The sequence below is a fragment of the Drosophila hydei genome, unplaced genomic scaffold (assembly GCF_003285905.1).
Source record: "Drosophila hydei strain 15085-1641.00,03,60 unplaced genomic scaffold, DhydRS2 tig00000060-arrow-pilon, whole genome shotgun sequence".
NCBI lineage: Eukaryota > Metazoa > Arthropoda > Insecta > Diptera > Drosophilidae > Drosophila > Drosophila hydei.
The window spans coordinates 8,441,800-8,460,229 of NW_022045656.1; the positions used below are offsets into that span (position 1 = coordinate 8,441,800).

At 44.6% G+C, this 18,430-nt stretch overlaps 5 protein-coding genes across 5 annotated transcripts; 3 read left to right on the top strand and 2 right to left on the bottom strand.

The window, feature by feature from the left end:
- Positions 1–83: 83 nt before the first annotated feature.
- On the bottom strand, positions 84–2,130 carry LOC111596384 (maltase A3). The gene is made up of 4 exons (XM_023310590.2): positions 1,956–2,130; positions 533–1,898; positions 325–468; positions 84–258 (listed from the first exon to the last, which is right to left on the bottom strand). Exons 1-4 carry the CDS (start codon positions 2,107–2,109, stop codon positions 192–194), a joined length of 1,731 nt encoding a protein of 576 aa, XP_023166358.2. The 5' UTR covers positions 2,110–2,130; the 3' UTR covers positions 84–191.
- A 683-nt stretch (positions 2,131–2,813) lies between these two features.
- Positions 2,814–4,837, top strand: LOC111596383 (maltase A3). Its single transcript, XM_023310589.2, has 4 exons — positions 2,814–3,697; positions 3,758–3,956; positions 4,040–4,491; positions 4,559–4,837. The coding sequence occupies exons 1-4, from the start codon at positions 2,832–2,834 to the stop codon at positions 4,776–4,778; spliced, it is 1,737 nt and encodes a 578-aa protein (XP_023166357.2). The 5' UTR covers positions 2,814–2,831; the 3' UTR covers positions 4,779–4,837.
- Positions 4,838–6,230: 1,393 nt separating this feature from the next.
- On the top strand, positions 6,231–8,762 carry LOC111596381 (maltase A3). Its single transcript, XM_023310587.2, has 6 exons — positions 6,231–6,541; positions 6,600–7,060; positions 7,116–7,559; positions 7,623–8,077; positions 8,139–8,282; positions 8,540–8,762. The coding sequence occupies exons 1-6, from the start codon at positions 6,328–6,330 to the stop codon at positions 8,715–8,717; spliced, it is 1,896 nt and encodes a 631-aa protein (XP_023166355.2). The 5' UTR covers positions 6,231–6,327; the 3' UTR covers positions 8,718–8,762.
- A 61-nt stretch (positions 8,763–8,823) lies between these two features.
- On the top strand, positions 8,824–10,815 carry LOC111596382 (maltase A3). Its single transcript, XM_023310588.2, has 3 exons — positions 8,824–9,977; positions 10,034–10,629; positions 10,694–10,815. The coding sequence occupies exons 1-3, from the start codon at positions 8,844–8,846 to the stop codon at positions 10,758–10,760; spliced, it is 1,797 nt and encodes a 598-aa protein (XP_023166356.2). The 5' UTR covers positions 8,824–8,843; the 3' UTR covers positions 10,761–10,815.
- A 5,364-nt stretch (positions 10,816–16,179) lies between these two features.
- Positions 16,180–18,286, bottom strand: LOC111602600 (maltase A1). The gene is made up of 3 exons (XM_023319759.2): positions 16,700–18,286; positions 16,378–16,521; positions 16,180–16,312 (listed from the first exon to the last, which is right to left on the bottom strand). The coding sequence occupies exons 1-3, from the start codon at positions 18,256–18,258 to the stop codon at positions 16,246–16,248; spliced, it is 1,770 nt and encodes a 589-aa protein (XP_023175527.2). The 5' UTR covers positions 18,259–18,286; the 3' UTR covers positions 16,180–16,245.
- Between the last annotated feature and the right edge of the window lie 144 nt (positions 18,287–18,430).

Consider the following 18,430-nt stretch of genomic DNA (forward strand, 5'->3'; position numbering starts at 1 on the left):
GAGCTTTGGCACTATTTAAATACTTCGATCGAAGTATTACCAAAAGATTGTTAATCTTAATTGGGGCCTTAAGCCTAATTAGCTGATAAGCCGAAAAAACATTGTTGAAATTTGTTGCTTTAATTCAATAATCTTACTTCTGACACTTAAGATAAGCTAAGTTAAGTTAAGATTATATAAAAGAATTTCATTTAGACAGTGGCAAGGACAATTCCCTCCTTGGGCATCAGCAGCACTGAATTGGCGTGGGTGAGATCACTAAAAGAGCAATAAGAAGAGATCAATTTGAGACTAAAGTTTCCGTATTTAGGTACTGTCACTTACTCCTTGCGCCGCAGACTCTTGTCACTGACCACAACATAGCTCAGCTCTGCTGTGAGCTCCGCAAACACAGCATCCAGATTAACCAGCTCAACGTCGTTGTTGAGATTAATAACAGTTATGTACGACTTTTCATTCTTCAGAGAGCTACAGATAGATATTAGTTGAGTCCTCGGAAAACTGTCAATTGAAAGCCAAATCAGATACGAACCGTTTAATGGCCAGCACATTGGGTCCAACGGCATTGACAGTGACATCGCCTCTTTTGAGCGTGGGCAGGTCGCGCAGGGCACGGAGCTGCTTGTAGATGTTCAGATGGCTGAGCGGAATGCCGCGCTCCCGCTTGACATTCACCAGCTTGTAGTTGTCAGCGACGGGCAGCCAGGTCTTTGGGCCGTCGGTGAAGCCAGCTAGCGGCTCGTCGTTCCACTGGAAGGGCGTGCGCACTGGATCACGCGTGAGGCGCTCGAACTCATTGGGATTGGACTGGCATGCCTGCGGATCGACGGTATCCTCCCAGCTGATCCAGACATCCTCCATGCCCAGCTCCTCGCCCTGGTAGGTGACGCTGATGCCGGGCAGCGTCAGCAGCATCATGTTGATGGAGTCGATGCGATCCGTGCCCAGGCGCGAGCCAATGCGGCTCTGGTCATGATTGCCCAGCACCCAGTTAGCCACTTGACCCTCGGGCATGTTGTCCAGCCAGTTGTGCAACAGCTCTGAATATTTGTAGGCGTCGGAGTTAATGTTCAGGTTCGAAAGCAGCTCAAAGTTGAACGGAATCTGGGAGCCGTTGTGGGTGCCGTTGCCGTAATACTGCATCAGGACATCCAACGGGGCGTATGCCTCAGTCAGCAGCACACGATCGTCTCCGCCCAGCTCCACGTTCATCTCCTCAATAACCTCACGGAACTGATAGACCAGATCAATGGTCTCCGGCTGATTTGTGGTGTAAATGTGCTGCAAGTACGAGTAGTCTTCGGGATCGCTGACGTATTCATTGCGCGGCTCATCCAAGAAGTCGCCATTCTTATCGGCCGCTGCCTCGAAGACATGGGGCACGGCATCGATGCGGAAGCCGTAGACGCCCTTGCGCAGCCAGAATCGGAGCACATCCTTCATGGCCTCGACAACCTTGGGATTACGGTAATTGAGATCCGGCTGCTTAGCCAGGAACTGATGCAGATAGTAAGCCTGACGACCCTCGTGCCAGGTCCACTGCGAGCCGCGGAACACACTTATCCAGTTAGTGGGCGGCTGCCTGATGCCGTTGACCACCTTGCCGGTGTGCCACACATAGAAGTCCTTGTACTCCTCCTCACCGGCGGCAGAGCGCACAAACCAATCGCACTCATCGGATGAATGGTTGGGCACAAAGTCCAATATGATTTTGAGGTTCAGCTGATTTGCGCGCGCCAACAAATTGTCAAAGTCCTCCATAGTGCCGAACATCGGGTCGATGTTGTAGAAGTCAGCCACGTCGTAGCCAAAGTCTGCCATCGGCGACGTGAAGATCGGCGACAGCCAAGTGGCTGTCACGCCAATCTCCTTCAGGTAGCTCAGCTGTTGTGTAATACCTGGCAGAATGGGTAATTGAATTCGGCTTTTTCTTATATATATCAATAGTCACCTACCCACGAGGTCGCCGATGCCATCGCCATCGCTGTCCTTGAAGGATCGCGGATAGATCTGATAGAACTGCGCTGAGCGCCACCAGTCGTAATCGGCTAACGTGGGCAGTGACAGCGCCAGCAGGCAGCACAGAGTTAACAGCGTTCTGTTCGACATGGCGACACACTGGCGATTGTCACTGCGGATTAGTTTCACCTCTATTTATGCTCTGCGCCCCACCATGCAGCGGCGATTTGATAAGCTTAGGCCTTATTGCAACTATCGAATACTGATTAGATTTGGGGCTACATAGCCGCAAGCAAAACCCTGTCTTTCAATGCGAAAGCGTAGACCTGGTATTTATGGAACTCCACGCCTATCGAGCGTGAGCCAGATAAGCAGCAAATTAATTACGAAAATGCATAAAACTTATGGCCCCACCTGAAACCAAAGAGCTGCTGTTCTTACGTAAAATTTATGGCAGCTATTTTCGCTGGGGACATTTGAAAAGTAGCCGCAGCTAACTAGTATAACTGTACTTTAATCTGCAGTAGCAAATGCCTAGCCAATTGACTTCAAAATTTCTGATATCGGATAACTCTGTTTGGTTAATTTGCCTGTATCTGGAGACACCATAGACTATTCTATATTTCGCCTATCATATCAAAGTTTTACAAGCTCTATAAAGTAATCTTTTGGCAATTTTAGTATCGCACCTTAATGCCAATTCGATAGTTCCATAAATCAGTGGAGTCGCCCCCCAGGCAAACGCTCGTTTCTGGAGAAAAAAAAAAGATTAGCTCTAATGCCATTTGTTTTACAATTTAGATTCGCGCTTTATCGCCAGCAGTTGAAGGCATAAAATGGGTCGCTGGAGCTGGGGTCTCCGTTAGTTCAAAATGACCACTTGGTCGAGCATTGCATTGGTTTTGGGTTTGGGCCTGTTGGCCGTGGATGCGGCGGCGCCCTGGTGGCAGACGGCCTCCTTCTATCAGATCTATCCGCGCTCCTTCAAGGACAGCGATGGGAATGGCATTGGGGATCTAAACGGCGTCACCGAGAAGTTGGAGTACCTGAAGGAGATTGGCGTGACGGCGACTTGGCTGTCGCCATTCCTGCGCTCGCCCATGGCGGACTTTGGATATGACATCTCGGACTTCAAGGAGGTGGATCCGCTCTTCGGCACAATGGAGGACTTCGAGAATATGGTGGCACGTGCCAAGCAGCTGAACGTAAAAATCATTCTGGACTTTGTGCCCAATCATTCCAGCGATGAGTGCGACTGGTTCGTACGCTCTGCTGCCGGCGAAGAGAAGTACAAGGACTATTATATCTGGCATCCGGGCTTCGTCGAGAACGGCGTACGCAAGCCGCCCAGCAACTGGGTGAGCGTGTTCCGTGGCTCCGCCTGGGAATGGCATGAGGGACGTCAGGAGTACTATCTACACCAGTTCCACAAGAAGCAGCCGGACTTTAACTTCCGCAATCCCGTTGTGCGCGAGGAAATGAACAACGTTCTGCGCTTCTGGCTGGAGAAGGGCGTCGATGGCTTCCGCGTCGATGCCATTTACCATGCCTTTGAGATCGAGGCCGATGAAAATGGCAACTACCCGGACGAGCCGCGCAACGACTGGACGAACGATCCCGATGAGTACGGTTACACCCACAAGATCTACACAGTCGACCAGCCCGAGACGCCCCATTTGGTGTACGAATGGCGTGAGATTCTGGACCAATTCCAAGAGGACAACGGCGGCGAAGAGCGGTAAGTTAAGCCCAGAGGCTAAGGAAATATGGATGTAGTAGTCAATGGTATCACCCGTAGCATACTCATGGTGGAGACCTGGTCCCCAATTGAGATTGTGATGCACTACTACGGCAACGAGACGGCCGAGGGCGCCCAAATACCATTTAACTTCCAGCTGATAGTTAATCTGAACGAGAACTCCGATGCTTATCACTACGAGTACTTGATCAACAACTGGCTATCGCAAATGCCGAGCGGCAAGAGCGCCAACTGGGTGGTAAGTGTGCGAGCCATGGTGGTGGCGATAAGCCATGTGACTAATAAGAATATAAAATCAACTTTTTATACGGCACCCCACAGATCGGCAATCACGATAAGAACCGCGTGGGCTCACGCTTTGGCGCCGATCGCATTGATCTGTTCAACATCTTGCTGCTGACGCTACCCGGCTGCAGTATTACCTACCAGGGCGAGGAGTTGGGCATGCTGGACGGCTATGTGTCGTGGGAGGATACTGTCGATCCACAGGCCTGCAATGGCTACGAGGAGAACTATATGTGGAATTCGCGCGATCCCGCTAGAACACCCATGCACTGGACAAACGGCAAGTTGGCTGGGTTTACCAGCGGCAGCGGGACCTGGCTGCCAGTTGCCCAGGACTATGCCGAGCGCAATGTCCAGACGGAGCGCGGCGCCCCGCTCAGCCATCTGAATGTCTACAAGCGCCTGCAGCAGCTGCGCCAGGAGCCAAGCATTCAGCAGGGCGCAGCTGAAATCAAGGCTGTCAATGGCTACGTCTTGGCGGTCGAACGGTGAGTTCAATTTTTTGATTAGTTGAAGTGTTGCCACTTATTGACTACGAACAAATATCTCTAACAGCTATCTGAGTGGCAATTACGTATACATTTCACTACTCAACATCTTCGATCATATCGAGAACGTGAATCTGAATGATGTGTTCCGCGGCTTGCCCGACAGCTTCCAGTATGCTCTGGTCACAGACAAGTCCATCAAGCAGCTGGGCGACAAGGTATCCAGCAGCAGCGTTACCCTGATGCCGCACGAGTGCGTGGTCCTGCGCTCCACGACCACCATCTAAGATCACCTGGTGTTATATGCGCAATAAAAAGCAAATATTGTTTATCTCGATTTGATTTACGTTTTTGGACTTTTCATTCCACTGATTAGCAGGTCTGGTTTTGAGTCATATAATAATTCATGTTGTCGTCGATAGCACAGAGTTTATATTTATATGTATGCATATGTATGTATGCTGACTGATTGAAAGCGCAAAGGAATATAAATAGACAATGGATACTGCACCATGAAATACCCTGTGATCACATTAAAACACAAGCAAGAAGCACCTCTAGAGAAGCAGAAGAGGGCAAAAATATTTATGGTTAAGTAAATGTAATATTAATAACTCAATTTATATCGAAAGTTACACAAGTTACACAAATTTAATAAAAATAATAAAATTAAACAGTTTCGCAACGATAAGTTCATAAAGTAAATATGCTTTTTACTAAATAAAAAATACGGGGTATAAATATATAAAGCAAGCAAATGATTAAAAATTGTCAGCTGCTGTGAAGCAAACACAACGAGAGAGGGCGATAAGAGAGCAAAAGCAAATTCGAACAAAGAAAGATTTAAAGCTTTATATTTGTATGCACAATGGGCACGAAATCAATGTTCTCTCGTAAAGTTAGTATATGTATATATATATTATATATTTATATAAAACAGCTTATAACAAATTACATTACATACACGAAGCCGATGGAAAAACTGTATTATACCTGTTATCGAGAAACTGGGTGTGAGGCAATTGCATAGAAATTGTATTGTCATTGCCAATGCAAACAGTGCTATTAAAAAATTAAGTAATTTTTTGAAATTATTTATATAAAAAACTTAATATGGACAATTAAATTACAATTTGTGGGATAAAAATGAGCAACAAATTAATTAAGTTAACAACTTTTTTGCGCTTGTCTTTATATGAAGATCTTGAGATCTGTATTTGATATATTAAAACAAATGAAAAATAAGTTTGAATTAGTTTAGCTTAGAATTAGTTGATTTTATAAATTGTGTACTTCATTTAATTGGGTTACAATTCAATATTGCAACTAAAGTTTTATGTTATTGTTTTTATCAAAAAAATGAAAAAATTTGTATATAAAAACTATAATAATGATTAATTTCTATACACAAATGTGATGCATTATAAAAAATGAATTATATTCAAGATTATATTAATACGTAAATAAACCAAGCAGTTTATGCTTACAAATAGAATTTATTCCTACCACTGTGCCTATTGACAATGAAATAAGTATCATATGCATATGCGTTAGAGCTAAATTTGTCAAACTTCGCACTTTTGCGCTCTCCTTTCTGTCTGTCTCTCTCTCCCTCTCACACACTCTCAGCATTTCTCTCTATTTATCTCTTTATCCACCACTGCTCTGTGCCGACATACAACTTCCTGTGATATGCTCAGCATGCTAGCACGGAGAGCGGTGTAAACCAGCCGGCTGAGAATTTGCATTCGTGCAGTCGATCGTCAGTTGCTTTGGTTTGTTTGTGGCGTTCAGACGAAACGGCGACAGTGCGATTAACGGGGAGCCTAGTGGAAAATGTTCAGCCTCGTGGTGGTTGTGTGCCTGCAGCTGCTATTGCAGCAGTTTATGGAATCGGCTGTAGCCCAACCCTTTCCCAACTATCATACGGACTTCGTGGACATCAAGCAGCATAAGAATGTGCCGAAATGGTGGCAAACTGGCGCCTTCTATCAAATATATCCAAGGTCATTTAAAGACAGCAATGGCGACGGCGTGGGCGATCTGAACGGTGGGGCAAAAGCAAACTAATACGTAAGAGACATTATAAAAGTTATTTGCGTTTTTAGGCATTGCGGATAGTTTGCCTTATCTGAAGGAATTGGGTATTACGGCCACTTGGCTGTCGCCCATATTTAGCTCGCCCATGGCGGACTTTGGCTATGACATTGCCAACTTTACCGAAATAGCGCCCATCTTTGGCAGCATGGCCGACTTCGAGCATCTCATGAAGGTCGCAAAAGAACTGGACGTGAAGATAATTTTGGATTTTGTGCCGAATCATTCGAGTGATGAGTGCGATTGGTTCAAGCGTTCCGCAGCAGGCGAGCCAGACTACAAGGATTTCTATGTATGGCATCCCGGGCGCATGGTGAATGGTACTCGCCATCCGCCTAGCAACTGGGTGAGCGTGTTCCGCGGCTCCGCTTGGCAGTGGCACGAGGGTCGCCAGGAGTACTATCTTCATCAGTTTCTTAAGAAGCAACCCGATTTGAATTATCGAAATCCGAAAGTGCGGGAAACCATGAAGGTGCGTTTCAGACATAGTTAGAAAGATCCAATCTTTATTGACTTCTCTCTTGCAGAATGTTCTTCGCTTTTGGTTGGCCAAGGGCGTTGCCGGCTTTCGCATTGATGCTGTGCCCAGCGTGTTTGAGATAGCGCCCGATGCTGCAGGTCAATATCGCGATGAGCCTCGCAATGATTGGGTCAATGATCCCGATGACTACGGCTATCTGCAGCACATATACACGGTCGATCAGCCCGAAACGCTGGCAATGGTGTACGATTGGCGTGCCGTGCTGGATGAGTTCACTGACGGCGACGAGCGCATCTTGCTGGCCGAGACCTATTCACCTATTGATATTGTGATGCAGTACTACGGCAATGCAACGGCCGAGGGTGCCCAGCTGCCGTTCAACTTTCTGCTGATAACCGAAATCTCAAATACTTCCAATGCCAATGACTATGCACGCACCATACAAAAGTGGTTGCAGCACATGCCGCAGGGTCGCACTGCTAATTGGGTGGTAGGTATATGAAATCTCAATTATTGTGCTTTAATAAGCATCAAAATGAACTCAAATTGGCAGCTGGGCAACCACGATCAGTGGCGCGTGGCCTCGCGCTTGGGCGCAGATCGCGTGGATATGCTGAATATGCTGATCACCACTTTGCCGGGCGCCAGTGTGACCTATCAGGGCGAGGAGCTGGGCATGACAAATGTGTGGATCTCATGGAAGGATACCGTCGATCCCTCTGCGTGCAACACCAATGCCAGCGTCTATGAGCACTTCTCCCGCGATCCCGAACGCACGCCCTTCCAGTGGAGCAGCGACGCCAATGCTGGCTTTAGCAATGCCAGCAAGACATGGCTGCCCATTGCCGAGGACTATAAGCAGATCAACGAAGATGAGGAGCGTCAAAAGCCTGTTAGCCATCTAAACATCTATAAGCACATGCTGACACTCAAACGCGAAGTGCAAACTCTGCAACTGGGCGAAACTGAGGTGAAGGCTTTGAACAGTGCAGTTCTGGGTGTAAAACGGTTAGTCGACTGTGGCAACCACTAGAATCAGCTGTTATTAATCCGAATACTCTATGCTTAGCTTTCTTCAGCATGACTTTATCTATGTGACAGTGCTGAACATCTTCGATGACATCGAAACAATCAATCTGAAAGAAAGCTTCACAGATTTGACTGAACAAATGAAAGTTGTGATGGTCTCAACCAACTCCAAACTGAAAGTCGGGTGAGTTCTTCTGTTGGTAAATATGAATATCGAATCCAGTTAGTTAACTGAGAGCTGCTGCTGTACTTCCCATCCGTCACAATGCACTTTTATTTCTGAGTCACAGAGTTTTGTAATTTTTCCATTATCGAATGTGCTCAACTAATTGAGAAAATTGTTGAAAAGTTGAACACTAATCAGCTCGAACATATAAACAAAATACTTATAGAAATGGTAAACTTATAATAAAGACAATTGTCACATTTGTGTTTCCTCAGTGATCTTATCAATGCCACTGCACTGGAGCTGCTACCCAAGGAGTCGCTGCTTCTGAGAACCCTGCCCACTTTTTACACGTACTATACGAATGGAGAAGCCCGTCAGCTGCCGGTGCTGGTCATTTATCTGGTGCTGGCTCAAGTGTTGCTCTACCTGAGCTATCATCGAGCCCTGTAGTTATTACGAATGCACAAAACCAAATAAATACTTAACCACAATCAATTCACTTGATGTTTATCAATCAAGTTGGGGGTGCTGGACACATGTATAAATAGCGCCACGAGATCGGTCAGGCAGTCAGTTATGGCGCACTTATTGAAGTTGTTAGTTACATTGTTGTGCTTGGGTCTGCGGTACGACCCGAGCCAGGCAGCTGCCATAGAGCTGGAGAGCGCGAGCAGCAGTGAGGCGACACGTGACTGGTGGCAGGTGGCGCAGTTCTATCAGATCTATCCACGCTCCTTTAAGGACTCCGATGGCGATGGCATTGGCGACCTGCAGGGCATTATCTCCAAACTAGATTATCTCAAGGATCTGGGCGTCACGGCCACTTGGCTGTCGCCCATCTATACCTCGCCCATGGCCGATTTTGGCTACGATATAGCCGATTTCTTTGACATTCAAGCGGAGTATGGCACGCTGAAAGACTTTGATGAGCTCATTGCAGCTGCCAACGAACGTGGACTGAAAATTATACTCGACTTTGTGCCGAATCATTCCAGTGACGAGAACGTCTGGTTCCAGAAGTCAGTGCGTCGCGAGAAGGGCTACGAGGATTACTATATGTGGCACGATGGCTACGTAAATGCCACCACCGGCCAGCGAGAGCCGCCATCCAACTGGCTGCAGGCATTCCGAGGCAGCGCCTGGGAGTGGAACGAACAGCGTGGCCAATATTACCTGCATCAGTTTGCAGTGAAACAGCCTGATCTCAACTATCGCAATCCGGCGGTTGTGGCTCAGATGAAGCGCGTTCTCACCTACTGGCTGGATCGCGGTGTTGCCGGCTTTCGCATTGATGCCGTGCCCTGGTGCTTCGAGGTGCTGCCCGATGCTGAGGGTCGCTATCCAGACGAGCCGCTGAGCGGCTATACGGATGATCCAGATGATTCGTCATATTTGAAGCACATCTACACCCAGGATCTGATTGAAACGGTGGACATGGTGTACCAATGGCGCCAACTGCTCGATGACTACAAGCGCATACATGGCGGAGATACGCGCGTGCTTATGGTCGAGACCTATTCGGCCCTGGACTATGTCATGAAGTTCTATGGCAATCACACCACCAAGGGCGCTCAGATACCATTCAATTTCCAGTTCATTGTCGGCGGCGAAGGCAACAAGAACAACACGCAATTGAATGCAGCTGGATTTCTGAAGATCATCAATAGCTGGCTGGGCCAGATGCCAGCGGGCCAAACAGCCAATTGGGTGGTGAGTGCTCAGAGTGTGGAGACGCGAAATCAATGTTAAGCGAAAACTCTTTGCAGATGGGCAATCATGATCAGCGCCGTGTGGGCAGTCGCTATGGAGAGAACCGCATTGATATAATGAATATGCTGCAAATGTTTTTGCCAGGTGTGAGCATTACGTACCAGGGCGAGGAGCTGGGCATGACCGACCTGGATATTAGCTGGGAGGATACCCGTGATCCGGCTGCTTGCAACTCGAATGCGAACATTTACGAGCAATTCACGCGTGATCCAGCCAGAACGCCCATGCAGTGGAGCAGCGAGGCGAATGCCGGCTTCTCCACCAACAGCACCACCTGGCTGCCCATCAATCCCAACTATGTGACGGTCAATGCGGCGGCAGAGGCAGCCGCCAACACCAGCCACCTCAAGCTGTACAAGCTGTTGGTGGAGCTGCGTAAGACCAAGACGCTGCAGTACGGAAACACACGTTGTGCTGCTGTCAACGAGAATGTGCTGGCCGTGAAGAGATCGTTAAGTGGACAGCCTACATATGTGCTGGTGGCCAATCTGCTGGACACCAGCGTTAGTGGTGTGGACGTAGCTAGCGTGCTGTATGCCTCCGGCAGCTATAAGATTAAGCTGCTCAATCCGCAGGCCACTGCGGCCGTGGGGTAAGCATTGGCAAATCAATAGCTCAATTTATATTTGACTTTTATTTAATTTTATTTTTTGCAGCGACAGCGTCGCGTTGAACAACCTCAGCCTGCCACCATATGCGGCGCTCATTGTGGAATCTGTATAAATGGCCTTCAAATTATATGCCTTGTCATAAGTCATCAAGCACATATATATATACTTATATATATATATAATAAATATGTATGGCTGTGTGCGCGTACATAAAAGTCATTGGGAAACTTTTCAATTTGAGGTCGCAGGATCTGGTAACTTATTATAAATTATTAGAGAACTTTGTCTGCCTCAAGTATGGCGCGACCCCAACTCAGCATGAATATAAAAAAAGAAATTCCATTAGACGTGATTGATAAGACACACAAATCACGCATACGCAGCGTTGCAGTAGACAGCAGAACAGCTCGCTGACTTGACATCCTTGAGTTTCATGTTTGGCTTTGCTACCTGGCCCTCGTCCTGCCCGCCATATTATAGGTGACTAGGTAGTCATGCGGGCGTAGTGAGCGCAGACACGACTAGAATGGCAAACGGCAGCCGGCAGCCGGCAGTCAGTAGCGACTCGGGTTAGCTTTTTAATTTACTCGAAAAAAAAAGTGAGAAGTGAAATTATGAGTTTTCACCTCGAGGCGATTCGCCTCATAATGTGCTTCAAATTTATGTGTATTTCTCTTAACCACAAAACATCAAAAACATGCCCTCAACTGTTACTTGAAGCTGCAAGCCACAAATTAAACACGTACAGAGAAGAACAGGTGGAGCAGAGAGGAGGTGGCATGCACACTGTTTGCTCACATTTTATATAAAATTTGCTACAACGAAGTTTTAAATTCTTGTGTGAAAATGGCTCAACTATTACTCAGATGAAAGCTAGAATATGTAACTTAAATTATAGTGAGCCGCATAACTTTTACAAAGAACTATAATAAAGGCAAAAGTTGGTGCAATGCTTTGCAGTTGCCTCAAGCAAAGCTTTAACAATGCGAAGACGTATTAAGATAGAGTTTTTAATATATAAAAATATTTTTTTTTATTTTTTTTTTTTGCCTAAAATTTGTATATATAATAATTTTAATACATAAAAATATTCTTTTTAATTTTTTATTTAATATTTTACATATATATTAATTCTTTTGGAGTTTTTAAAACATATTAATATTTTTTTTATTTTTTATTTATTTGTAACATATATTAATATTTTTTAAATATATTTTATATGCAATATTAGATTTATATTTAAAATACTCTTTATTATGATTCATGGCTTAGGATACACAAAATTTTAATATAGTTTTAAAACACTTATATATTTTTTATATCTTTAACTCATATCAGAATAAGAATATACAGAATATTTTTTTTAGTTTTATATAGCTTATCGAATGCCAAGTAAGCTGAACATGCAACAGGATTTTCGTATAATTTCCACTGAGTTTGTTGGGTTTTCCAAGGTTCATTATGCAATTGTTTTCAATGTCTTAACAAAGTTCTATATAGGCCTTAGTGCATTAACACCGTCAGATATCGTTGAACCAATGATAGATTGTATTTACAATGGCTAACTATAAATGTAATTGAAACAGTTTCAGAACTTTGTTTACTTTGCCACTTCGATAACAGAGCACGTCACACTTGTGGCTATAGCTTATATACTCAAGCTCAAGGGCAATCTATGTCTGCAATGTGTTGTCAAGGTCGATAATCTAAGAGGCAGCAACTGTCATAATTTTGATTTGCTTTTAATTAATCGAAGTCATTTGCTAATGTGCTTGACTTACTCGTGATCTATACAGAAGATGTTGTAGTGTAAATAAAGTAAGCTACAGGGTATTTTATAGTCAAGCAGTTTCTGTTATAGAAGTCTAAATAAATAAATTTCATTCTTTATATAAAGCAACCCTATTTATTTGAGGCACTATATAAAAAGATAAGACTGCATGAATCAAAGGTGTGCGGCTTGAAATGCTTAAGAATTTACGTGTCAAATTGCAAGACTTTAGCATTTCAATGGACACTCAATTACCATTTTCAATGGGTTGTAATAAAGATTTATTATGTTACAGATCTAATCTAATCACATAACAGTTATTATTATTATAAGCTTATAGACAATTGAAATATGTGTCGCGCCTTCAACTTAGCTGGCATTATTAGCAATTTTAGTAATTTCGCAATGGTTCTGCTGCTCAGTATTCTAGTAACAATTGTGCTCACTATTGTAGCCATTATCAAATGGTTTGGCATGCTACTTGTCCTTCTTTATGGCTGGTACCAAAAGGCACGCATGGCCAATAAACTAGCTCAACCTGTAATCAAGGGACTTAACTTGAAGGATAAATTGCCGAATATTAGCTTGAAAAGGAAAAAAACTGAAAAAGAAACAAAATAACTTGATGAAGAGCTGCTCATGCATACCTAAGTTAAGCTACTTGTGAAGAAAGATCTTCAATTTTAAAATTTAAAACATTTGTTAATAAAGAAACTATGCAGCTTTTTATTGAAGTTTGGCTTGGCTTTAGATATTAGTTTTATGTAAGGGGTAAGTAAATGTCAGGTAACTTTTTCAACATTTATTTTTCCACATTTAACTGTAGAGTAATTTGAGCAGACATACCAAAAATCATATGTACTAAACAGTTTAGAACTTAAGAGTGATTTCGCCAAGAAAGTTTAGCTGCGTGGCAAGCAGATATATTTTTGTTAAGAGTATCAATCAGACTATAGTGAGGCCATGAAGTAACTTATTTAACATTTGCTGAGCTTAATTTTTAGTTATTTATTGGACACTTTTAAAAAATATATAAAAATTAAAAAAAAAATGAAATGATCAAAGTGCTTGCCTCTTACATTGAAATTCATATATCTGCCCCCATCTGTAAAATCTAAAAAAAAAAGAAAAAAGAAAAGTTCAGTCGCATTTTTCGCTTCACATTGTGTCTCAGCGTGGACATCGGAAAATTAGCAGTTTGCGGCAAAGCAGCTTACAAAATATATAAAAATCGTGTAAATGTCGGCGTGACTCGCCAACCCATTAAAAGGGTCGCAGACACAATCTGATCCAAAGACGAAGGCACTTTACTCTCGGTTACGTGACCTGAAACCCAAAAAAGAAGAGAGAAACCAACAAGAATTCATATGACAGCCGCAGAGCAAGGCTGGGCGCCACCTGGCGGTGGGTAGGCAGCTTACATTGAACTGCCTTCTCCCTTTATTGGGCGCCTCTTTGTATGCATTTCAGTTTGCGTGGATAATGAAGTTCATTTAGCACACAGCGAGGATGCTTAAAAAATCAACGCATTACGCATTAGCTTTAACATGAATTTGAAAGATTTACGCTGAAGCAGGCCGAAAACTTTTGCCTCATGCTGAAGGAAAACTTTGAAATGCATTAAGTTTGTAATCTGTAGTAATTTTGTGGGCGGGCGCATTACACTCAATGTATTCCGGCTACAACGGCGTTTGCATATTAATTTCCGCTGGCGGCATACACCGGGGCGTATGCGTAATATTTGAATGCGTCTCACCTATGTTTGGCTTTTCTAGTTTTCTGGCTATTCTGGCCTGGTCTGGTCCTTGTTGTTGTTGCTCTTATTATTTAGTTGTTAACGAGTCTCTGCTTTTTGATTCGCTCTATGCCAGGCACGTAGAGCTTTGGTCAGGTTATTTGCGGAAGCTGCTTTAACCTTTCGATGAATCGTATATTTGTATATTAGAATTTATGAAGCTTAAAGACGCATGCAAAGGACTTACAAATTCTTATGAAGATTACACGATATAAAAGTAGTTTTGACTCAGACTCAAACCCGATCGTGACGTGGATTAAATATTATTTTAAATGCTCTAGGGTTAGCTCTAATGAATGAATGATTCTTTAACTTTCTCACCTTTGCTAAGGGTCGTTGTGCAGTCGAGCGCAGCAATCAGTCAACTCGAAGCAGCCAGACAGTACAATAATCCAATTGCACCACGAACCCAACTCATAATTGCGGCAAAGGGTTCAGCTGTGCGCGTTTTCCATTGAATCTGCCGATTTGCACGCTGCTCACGTAGCCAACACCAAAACGTTGCCACTTAATGCCAACTAAAAAGCTGCGAGCGCACTTGGCTGAGGATAAATGGAGCTAAGCTTGGGATTAGGGCTATTTAAAGTGCATCAGTCAAACAATTAACAATTAACTTATTCAATGTAATTAAGCTCTTAAATAATTATATATATATTATATGTTAAATATTAGTTGCTTAACTTAGAGCTTCAAATGCCCATTGATTGCGGCAACAGGTGAAGAGAGTTAGCTATGGTGAGTGCTAAATATCTTTAAGTAAATTTCCAAATATTTCTTAGCATATTAAATGAAATTTAATTATAGAGTAAATCATGTCAAACAACTGCCATTGAACATATTTTGTTAAGGGCTCGTTTGCGTACCTTAATTACTCAATTCAATTAAGAAGAAGTCATTTCTACATTGTCAACTATTTGTTGTCGAGACGTTTAGATGGCAATTGTCACTGTTTGCAAATGCATTTCTGTAGCCTGCCTGCTCTTAGACCTCAATCAACACTGCAGATAAACAAATCCGAACAGGTGCTTCAACTAGATACGTGTTAATGACCCACTCGAGAGGTGACAAGGCAACTGTCTCTGCTCTGCTGTCAAAACTCTTAACCAACTATTGTGTGTATATTCTTGGCCAGAATTATATTTAGGCATGCTCACGTGGGCTAACACGTCATGTGCTTTGCATGGCTGGCATCTACAAATTAACATGTGTAAACGCAATTTAATTATGTTTAGCATAATTGAAATTTCCCTCTTGGAAACCAAACACGGTCAAAGCAGCGAGGGTTGCTTGATGAGCTGCAAGGCTTAAAAAAGTTATAAGCTATAGATATACGAAGTCGAACTACTCAAATATATTGCCTTGATCTTTCTAGCAGCCAGCTAGACAAGCCATCGGTATAGAAATAGCCAATTTATATACTGAACTACTTCAAGTTTATACATATATCTCGAGTTCTTTACAATCATTGGCTATAATATTGTTGTTCTGTCATGGAAAGCTTTCAATCAGCCCTCGTTAAATACCTTAAAAACTTCAAAGGTGGCCAGGACTTCGTGTAAGGCCGTCATTCCTGTGGGTCTAGGGCCCACTTGTCGACGTATTAACTTTGTGTAACGCATACTTTGCTTTTCGGTTGATGTTGCCTTTTAGGCAAGCAAAAAGAAAACGAATAAAAAGGCAGGAGCAACAACAAATACAAAGCCGAATACGAGACGCTTTACAGCTTGACTTTAATTTGTGTGTAAACACTTTAAATAGCGACCCCCGCGCTTTGCAGCAAATTACATGAGTGTGTCGAGCACTCGAGCCTATCTCTCTCTATGTGTGTGTGTGTGTGTGTGTGGGCATGCCATTAGGGCTGTCTGTGTGGTTTGTTTGTCGATTTGTTTGCTTATTTATTTATACAAGCAGCGGCATATTTGCTTTGAGCCATAAGAATACCCCAAATGCGAAAGCTGTCTAAAGTTTTTCAAGTGTGCGATTGCAAGATTTAATTGGTTAGGCTTAAAAATATAAAGAACTTTGCTGCGTTTAATCGGTGCTCATTACCAGAGCCTCGCCAGCTGCCAGGCTGAGGCCTTGGCTTTCGAACAGAGACCTGACAAAGAAATTAAATGTAAATTATTTAAGTATGTTAGCTGCTTAGCCGAGCTGACGACTTACCCCTCAGCCTTGCTGGAGCTAAGGCTACGTATTTTCAGGGTCAAATGCGTTGGCAAAGTCTTGTCAAACTGGTCAAGATCAATGGTGGTGCCTTTGCTGCCCAAATTGGCCACAAAAACGATGCTGGCAGAGCCAGACAAAGAGCTACGTAAGGAGAAGAGATAAAGCGAATTTTAAATAAGAAAATGATGAAAGCAAAAACAAGCCAAAAACAACTAAAAAGAGGAGAGCTATCTGCTGTCTACCTTGATAAAACTCTGATAAATAGTAAACACAATTAATTAAAAATTAGTAAACAAACCCAAACACAGCTTCGACTCACCGCTTGACCACAAACACGCTGTCATTGAGCACAGCATATTTGGTGGCTCCGTTTTGCAGGGCTTTGGAACTTTTACGCAATGCCACCAGCGACTTGTAGATCTTGAGATGGGAGCGAGTGGCTGCCGCTTCGACCTGCACATTTTGTGTCTCGAAGTCTGCGGCGAGCGGAAGCCATGTCTTTGCAGCCGTCGAGAAGCCCGCATTGGTGCCGCTTGTCCACTGGAATGGAGTGCGCGAAGGATCACGCGTGAACTGTTCGTAGAGCTCTTGGTTGGAATTGCAAGCAGCCGGATCTTGAGTATCCTCCCAGCTAATCCAGCCGTCTGTCATGCCCAGCTCCTCGCCCTGGTAGGTGACACTCGCGCCTGGCATGACCATGACCAGCATGTTCATTGCATCCGTGTTGGCCACGCCATAGCGACTGGCTGCTCGACGCTGGTCGTGGTTGCCGATGACCCAATTGGCTGTGCGTCCGGCTGGCATGGTCAGCAGCCAGTTATCCACAGCCTTCTTAATAGAGCTTGCCGAGACCCCGTCACTGGCCGGCACCGTAATCAGATTGAAATTAAAGGGCAGATGAGCGCCTTCCACGGATCGATTGCCATAGAACTGCATCGTGTAAGCCGGCGGGGCATAGGTCTCAATGAGCAGCACGCGCGTCTCGCCGCCATAAATGCGCTGGTGATCATCCATCACTGTGCGCCACTGATAGGCCATGTCAATGGTCTCGGCCCTGTTCTCAATTAGCTCGTTCTTTAGATAGTTGCGATTATCCACGTCGTCTGTGAGGCCACTCACTGCTTCATCCGGATATTGGCCATTCTCATCTACCTCCACCTCAAAGAGCACAGGCACTGCGTCGCACCTGAAGCCAGCGACGCCCTCATTCAGCCAATAGCGCAGCACGCGCTTCATCTGCTCCACCACATCCGGATTGCGATAGTTCAGATCCGCCTGCTGCACTGCAAATTGATGCAGATAGTATTGCTGGCGCTCCTCGACCCACTCCCAGGCGCTGCCTCTGAATGCCTGCAGCCAGTTGGATGGAGGCTCGCGCTTGCCTGTCTCAGCATTTATCTTCCCATCGTGCCACACGTAGTAGTCCTCGTAGCCCTTCTCCCGCTTCACGGACTTCTTGAACCAGTCACTCTCATTGCTAGAGTGATTGGGCACAAAGTCCAAGATAATTTTGAGGTCCAGCTCGTTGGCCTTCTTGATGAGTGCACGAAAGTCGTCCAATGTGCCATACTCCGGCTGTATGTCGAAGAAGTCGGAGATATCGTAGCCAAAGTCCACCATGGGAGACTTGAAAATGGGCGAAAGCCAAGCGGCTGTCACGCCTAGGTCCTTTAGATACTCCAGCTTGCTAGTGATGCCATTGAGATCGCCTATGCCATCACCATCAGAGTCCATAAAGGAGCGCGGATAGATTTGATAGAACTGCGCCGTCTCCCACCAATCCTTGGAGTTGCTCGCCGTTGTTGCTGCGTCCTCACATGCCTGTCCTACGGCCAACAGGCAGAGCACTGGAATCAGTAATACTTGCAAAGGCTGCATTGTAATTAGCAGAGTGGAGCCGCAGCTTTAGTTTTTATACAGCCAGCTGGCCACAAGCTTACGCGGACCATCTCAACTTGGCTTAAATGATAAACGCACCTCAAGTAGCTAAATTCCTCAGCTAAACACTTGAGCGGAAAACACTGGAGTGCCAAGTGGAGGTAGCTGTCGA

Coding starts and splice junctions, on each gene's coding strand:
- LOC111596384 (XM_023310590.2), bottom strand. CDS start 2,109: ATGTCGAACAGAACGCTGTTAACTCTGTGCTGCCTGCTGGCGCTGTCA. Junction 469..532: donor AATGTGCTGGCCATTAAACG/GTTCGTATCTGA, acceptor ATCTATCTGTAG/CTCTCTGAAGAATGAAAAGT. Junction 259..324: donor AAGAGTCTGCGGCGCAAGGA/GTAAGTGACAGT, acceptor TTGCTCTTTTAG/TGATCTCACCCACGCCAATT.
- LOC111596381 (XM_023310587.2), top strand. CDS start 6,328: ATGTTCAGCCTCGTGGTGGTTGTGTGCCTGCAGCTGCTATTGCAGCAG. Junction 8,078..8,138: donor GCAGTTCTGGGTGTAAAACG/GTTAGTCGACTG, acceptor CTCTATGCTTAG/CTTTCTTCAGCATGACTTTA. Junction 8,283..8,539: donor AACTCCAAACTGAAAGTCGG/GTGAGTTCTTCT, acceptor GTGTTTCCTCAG/TGATCTTATCAATGCCACTG.
- LOC111596382 (XM_023310588.2), top strand. CDS start 8,844: ATGGCGCACTTATTGAAGTTGTTAGTTACATTGTTGTGCTTGGGTCTG. Junction 9,978..10,033: donor GCCAAACAGCCAATTGGGTG/GTGAGTGCTCAG, acceptor AACTCTTTGCAG/ATGGGCAATCATGATCAGCG. Junction 10,630..10,693: donor CAGGCCACTGCGGCCGTGGG/GTAAGCATTGGC, acceptor TATTTTTTGCAG/CGACAGCGTCGCGTTGAACA.
- LOC111596383 (XM_023310589.2), top strand. CDS start 2,832: ATGACCACTTGGTCGAGCATTGCATTGGTTTTGGGTTTGGGCCTGTTG. Junction 3,957..4,039: donor GCAAGAGCGCCAACTGGGTG/GTAAGTGTGCGA, acceptor GGCACCCCACAG/ATCGGCAATCACGATAAGAA. Junction 4,492..4,558: donor TACGTCTTGGCGGTCGAACG/GTGAGTTCAATT, acceptor TATCTCTAACAG/CTATCTGAGTGGCAATTACG.
- LOC111602600 (XM_023319759.2), bottom strand. CDS start 18,258: ATGCAGCCTTTGCAAGTATTACTGATTCCAGTGCTCTGCCTGTTGGCC. Junction 16,522..16,699: donor AGCGTGTTTGTGGTCAAGCG/GTGAGTCGAAGC, acceptor CTCCTTACGTAG/CTCTTTGTCTGGCTCTGCCA. Junction 16,313..16,377: donor AGCTCCAGCAAGGCTGAGGG/GTAAGTCGTCAG, acceptor TTTCTTTGTCAG/GTCTCTGTTCGAAAGCCAAG.